The sequence below is a fragment of the Lathyrus oleraceus genome, chromosome 6 (assembly GCF_024323335.1).
Source record: "Lathyrus oleraceus cultivar Zhongwan6 chromosome 6, CAAS_Psat_ZW6_1.0, whole genome shotgun sequence".
Taxonomy (NCBI): Eukaryota; Viridiplantae; Streptophyta; class Magnoliopsida; order Fabales; family Fabaceae; genus Lathyrus; species Lathyrus oleraceus.
In genome coordinates this window covers 205,639,996-205,646,551 of record NC_066584.1, presented here as the reverse complement: position 1 = coordinate 205,646,551, position 6,556 = coordinate 205,639,996, and the positions used below count along the sequence as shown (strand labels likewise).

Here is a 6,556-nt window from a genome sequence, read left to right as displayed (position 1 = left end):
CTTGTTTGTTTGGTCTTTGACCATTAATGTACATAATAACAACAAAAACCCTAAAAAAACTTTTGTGTGGATTGTTGGCTTGATCTTGGACAAATGGACTTAGAACTTAGGCAACATTCCTATGCTAAAGGACTTGGCCAATGCCAACTTGTTGAGAAACCAAGTGCTTGCAATTTGAAACTTCATATGATACATCATTCAAGATCCCTCTGAGTTCATTTGCATCATGATCATTGTGAAGCTGTTATTTTTGAACCTGTGACTTGTGGAATTTATGGGCTATATTGAAGAAGATCATGGAATGGATGAGCTTGGATGTGGCTATCTTTATTTGATGCCTTTGCTCTTCAAGATAATATAATTGTGCATTTGTGTGTTGCTTGATTCTAAAAGTCCAAGGGAATTCTGGGTTTCTATTGACATTCTTGTCTATTGAATTCCTACCCATTTGGTCAGATCTTTTTAACTCTTAACTTTTAATTTTGTGCATAGGATTAGTCTCTTCATCTTCTCCCCATTTCTTTTATTTCAAAATCTCCCCCTCCATTTTCAAAAATCTTCTTTGATTGAACTTATTTTTCTCTAAACTTTGACCACTTTGCAAAAAGATAGAAACTTTGGCCTTATGCCATAGTATTTTCAAACTTCTTTCCTTAAATCAAACTTGTAAATAAACTTAACCATACTTGACTTAAACTTTCAAAAATCCAAAAAAGAACAAACTCATTCAAACCATTTTTAGGCCTTTGTGCCTTTCAAACTTAATCTATACTAATATATAAAGGGAAAACATGAATTTGGTGTAGCTTTTTTTTCTTCCAAATATACCCTTTTCAATTTTATTTTAAATCTTAACTTCTCTTTCCCACAAACGACGGTTATACAACGGTTTATTATTTTTCACATTATTATCTTTAAATATTTTATAAATAATTAAAAATAAAAATAAATAAAAATATAATACGATTTATATTTTATGCGCATCAGTATTTGAGAAAGCGGACAGACGGGCACGTGAGTGCCCGTTTGGACGCTAGTTTTTATTAAAAGCAATGTATCCATTTTGAAATTTGTATCACGAACTATGAGGCTTTGATCCCACATTTTTATGTTGGTACGTAGGCACAAGACCGAAGGTCTTGCCAAACACAAAAATATAAATAATGAATTCTTTTCTCATCCCCCATTATATTTGTTTGTAAACATCATTTTGTACTAAATACATATGCACACAAAAAGGGCTCCCTAGGAGTACCTATGACACTTTAGGATCTAACACCTTCCCTCTGTGTAACCAACCCCCTTACCTGTAATCTTTGACATTTTATTAGTTTTGATTTGAAAACTTCTTACTTTTTGGGTTTTATTCGTACTTTTTCCCTTTTCCCTTGGAAATAATAAAAGCGCGGTGGCGACTCTTGTTATTTGATCTCTAGCTTATCCATAGCCTGATGATCATGAATTTACCGCTACAATTTCCCTTTTCATTTCAATTGGTCACTGCAAGCAAGAGGAGGAAGAACCAAGTGAATTCAGATCAAGATTAAGCCAAATCATAGCTACCTGAAGGTAAATTTTCAGAAAGTTCAAGCCTTCGATTCTCTCTCAATTCTTCCCCATTCTCTTTGATTATTGGTTGTATGAAGTCCTACCAATGCAGGCGACAAGATTGAGTTGCTTTGAGGTCAAATAGAAGCAACTCAGATCATGCACCTCAAATTTGAAATCCATGTATATATCAATATACTTGGAATAGAAAGAAATGGAGGCCAGATTCGAGCTCCTAAGCATTTTTCTTTTAAAATGATGTCCTTACTTTTTATTTTGGTGGTGGTTGACAGTGGACCAGTCCGGTGAGGTCCACCAGAGAAAATGACCGGAGCCCTAACTCCGGTGATGTGGTGGCGTGTCTCTAACCATCTTATATGTTTAAAATGTTTTAATTATGGCCCTTAGTTTTGATTACCATTGGTGGTGCACATTGACTTTGGTCTATGGTGGACGGTAAGACCCCAATTTTGACCCTAAGATCCCTCATGCTATCTCATCATATACATTAGCTTTAGGATCACACCTTGGCATCCTCCTTACCCCTCATTCATTGGGATTTCATTGGGAGAGGTCACTAAGCACTTTTGATTGTATCATACTTTGTTTTTCATTATTTACTAACCCAAATACCAAAAATATGTCAATGTATAGTTTGTTACTTTTGTAGGTAGTGTATGTGTTCACCCATGTTATATCAAGCTCATATCTAGGGTTTAGGACCCTCAAGGAAAAGGAAATCAATCAAGAAATGGTTCACATTTGACTCTAGACATCATATATGGGTCCCTATGATCTTTATATCATTTCGATCAAGAATTCATCAAGAGTTTGATGTTTGTTTTCCTAGGAAACCCTAATTCATCTGGGTATCTTGTGTGACATCTTCAACATGTTTCTTCAACAATTGATCAAATATTTCAAGGGATACTACATATTACATCATATTACACATATATGATCCTCTATGAGTCCCAAAAGTCAAGAGAATATCAAGCTAGCAAGGTGGTTCATAGTTGTTGACCAGAGAAAGTCAACTAGTCAAAACTTGGGTTCCCTGGACCCTAGCTCCTACAATTTGTGTCATATGAAAATGATTCCAAGATCAAAGTTACTCAAAGTGACATTCCAAACAACGTTCATGTTGAGGTAAAGATATAGTTTTGCTTAGAAAGTCATTTTTTATGGTGAAAGATTATAGTTCATTTTGTCTTAACCCTGGTTTGGAGGTCAACTTCCCAAGACCATAACTTGCTCATTTTTTATGAGATGAAATCAATTAAAATTCCATGATCAAATTCAAGATTTTACTTAAACTTTTATGTTTATAGGAAGTTTAAATTCAACTTGCCAATTCATGTGCCAAGAGGAAAAATTAATGGTCATTTTGGGCCACTACCATTGAAAAAGTGATTTTCCTCAACTTCTAAAATGCATAACTCCTTCATGCCAAATCCAAATGAGGTCAAATTTATGACCAAATTGAATAGCTTTTAAAGTGATACAACTTTTATGAAGGAACTATTTCCATTTTAAGTTCATAGAAAAAGTTATTTAAGGTGGAAGAAGTGAACATTTGACTTGGTACTTAGAAAATTTTCGAACATGTTTGAATTTCCAAACTTGCACCTCAAAATTCATCATGATACAAGCTTCAAATGAAAAAGTGTTCAACATGAAAGTTGTTCCCCTTGATCTCACATTTCCAAAATGTCCAAGATCATTTCATTTGGCCAAAGAATGAAGGATTTGCGCATGGGTGCAATGTGAGATACCATTTGGATGATTTTCACTTCCACATTTCAAACACAAGTGCATGACCACATGACATGATTTTAGGATGATTCTAACTCATTTTTGTACCTGAATACATCACTTGATTGGCCTATCACACGCCCATGCAAGCATGCAAGGTGAATTACTAAAATTGGCAATTTTTTGGAAGTGTGTGGAAATGAATCTCTTTGGCTATAAATAAGACCCTCATTGCTCAGAATTAAGGACCTCATGCCCAAGCTTTGAACATGAAATCCAAACCCTCACCATTAAAGCATAATCTTGAAGGTTTTCATTTGAAAATCGAGCTTCAAATCTCATTCTGTTTTGAGATTGAAACTCCAAGAGTCCAGGCCTTTTTCTTATCTTAATCACCTCCTACAAGCTTCTGAAATAAAGCCAAGCACAATTGGAATCAAGATCAAGCAAGGTTGAAGCTCCCTCGAAGGTAATTTTCCAGAATTTTCATCTCTTCGATTCTCCCTCAATTCTTCATTATTCTTTATGATTTTTGGTTGGCTGAAGTCCTACCAATGTAGGTGATCGATCACCATTTTCACAATGTTTTCGTAGCTTATCCAACAAGAAACCAAGGATATTGAGACACTGTGTACACATCATGGTACCTTTAAAGTTAATTTTCATTTCCGTAACTTATTTAAGCAATTTTATTAATTGTCAGTTTTATTTTGTATTTTCGTGATTTTACGCTTCAGTTGTCGTGTTTATGCCCTCCAAGTCCACAGAGAAGATCCAATTGACTCATTGCAAGAAAGTGAATAGTCTTGGCATTCAAAAAAAGACGATTTCCCAGTTTAGAAGGCCTGACACAACCACCTGTGTCACCTGACGCGGGCCGTGTCAGGAGGAAGGCCAAGAAAGTACAAGAAATGCCCAAAACAGTGGCCTGACATGGCCGTGTCAGGTCACCTGGGGCGTGTCAGCAAGGAAATAACAAGGCAGAGAGCTGACATGGCCGCCCAATTCAGCCTGGCACGACCGTGTCAGCCTAAAACGCTAATTTTCCAGTTTTCGAGCTTTTTCACTAGGCTTGAGTTGCAGGGATGTTTTGGAGATTTCCACCTTTTGTCAAGGGATTTTCCGTATATTAGGAGAGTTTCTAAAAGAGAAAAGATCATCTGGGAACGAGGCGAACACAATATTGTTAGACAATCAACGATTACATAGATCAAGGAATTCAAAGAGCGGAAGGTTTTCATGAGCGGAAGCGATTGAAGATCCACGTCATCCAATTACTTGTAATGTGTATTTTTATCTTGAATTTGTTTTGAACAATATGAGTAGCTAAACCCCCCAATGCTAGGGGGTGTTGTCATACCCCGATTTTAGATCCATCTACATTCATCCACTATGCATCATGCATTCATTTTAATATAAACCCTAATTCACGTCTGAGGTCAATCGTTGACTTTATGGTCAATTAGTTGACCAAAGTCAACCGTCCATTCCCAAATCCATATTGTCTCGATTTTGATAAACGTTGGTCATTATCTAGGCCTCTTCGATTATGGTGCTTTTAATTACAAAATGGATTCTAATTAAAGTTATTTGACTTTTTAATTTTCAATTTGATTTTAATTTTAAATTAAGTCTAATTTCAAATTTCAATTTAATCTTAATTGTTTTTTTACTAATGATTCAAACTTTAATTGATTTTAATTTTCAAATAAAAGTTATATCCACAACTGATAATGATTTCTTCAACATTCAACTTGTGTCAGTACCAAATGATATCCTTACTAGTCAAAGACACCAGAGTTCTTGCCCACTCCCCACTGGACATCTCACTGATGTGAGCATCAGGCTTAAACACATATGAGATAAGCCAATTATAGAGCAATGGAAGGCAACATATCAGCATTCCATTCTTCCTTTGATGTCGAGTATGCAAAGTATGGAAAGTGTCAGCTAGTTGCGGAGGAACCAAACTTTGTTTATCCTTCCAAACGGCCCAAAAGATACTTATGGCAGCTGAATCTATAAAACCTTCGTGGGTTGGGAACAATACTAGCCCATATATGAGAAGAGCTAGCATATTTGCCAATGCATCCCATTGATGTATCTCAAACAACCTTTCTGCTTCTTCTTCTAGGTAAGCCCTCCAAAAACCAAAGAGATTCTCCCTTTTCTTCCAATTAGCCAATGCATCAGATATGGGGATGTGGAGTGCAAGGGCTAGCATCTCTACCTCGGGTACCTGACCAATCCTATTATACAGTGTCCTTCCTTTCATAGAGAATCCCAAGAGCCGGTCGAATTCCTCCAAGGTTGGAGTCAACTGAAAGTCTTGGAACAAGAAACTTCGAAGCGGAGGATCATAGAACTGAGCTAAAGCAGTGATGGCTGGTGTTTGAACATCCACTGAGAGAAGATCCAAAATGTGGCCAAACTTTCCTTGCAAAGTAACCCTGAAGCAGGCGGGAAGTTCATTCAGAAGTCTTGATATGTTGGCAGTATCTGGCATTTTGGCTTTGAATGGTAATGCTTTCCTTCTTTCTGAACCCATTACAAACTTTTTGTGCTTAGCAACTGCGTGTTCAAAGATTCCCTAAAAACAAAATTTTGTATGAGTGTCATGATGTTATGCAAATGATCATGAATGCATGGTATTTGGTTTTGGGATAAGGTAACTCAAAACACCCTATTTGGTAGGCTTCTTAATAGATAGTTTTAAGTTGGTTACCCATAGACCCACTCACAGGATAGCTTCTACGTTTTTGATAAGGTTCCCAGAGTCATGGACCATAATCGTATCAACATCATGCAACAGGCTAGCCGCTTTATGACAAGAGTGACGAAAGGTCTCTTATGAGCGGGGTTTTCATATTGGGTGCAACAAGGAGAGGCCCTTGGAGTCCAACATTACGCAACCACCAAAGTAGGAACTGGTTCTAAGAGGGGCTCCTAGAGTCATGGACCCTTCATGAATCAACGTCATGCAACAGGCTAGCAGTCTTATAACGAGATCTACAAACAGGTCTACTCTAGGGGAGTCTTCATGCTAGGCACGCAAGGAGTGGCCCTTGGGGACTAACACTACACAACTTCCAATTCTAACTTATGTGTTCTCTCTTCTTTTTCCAAAGCTCGGGTGTATAGCTTTATTCATGATATCAAAATCCCAACACCCACACATAGATATATATACAGATATAAAAATGCGATAAAACAGAGAAAGCATATAACAAAGGAAGAAAAATAAACAAACAAA

At 36.8% G+C, this 6,556-nt stretch overlaps 1 protein-coding gene across 1 annotated transcript; it reads right to left on the bottom strand.

Moving 5' to 3' along the window:
* Nucleotides 1–5,062: 5,062 nt before the first annotated feature.
* LOC127094793 (uncharacterized) lies at nucleotides 5,063–5,851 on the bottom strand. The gene has a single exon (XM_051033571.1). It carries the CDS (start codon nucleotides 5,849–5,851, stop codon nucleotides 5,063–5,065), a length of 789 nt encoding a protein of 262 aa, XP_050889528.1.
* Nucleotides 5,852–6,556: the final 705 nt, after the last annotated feature.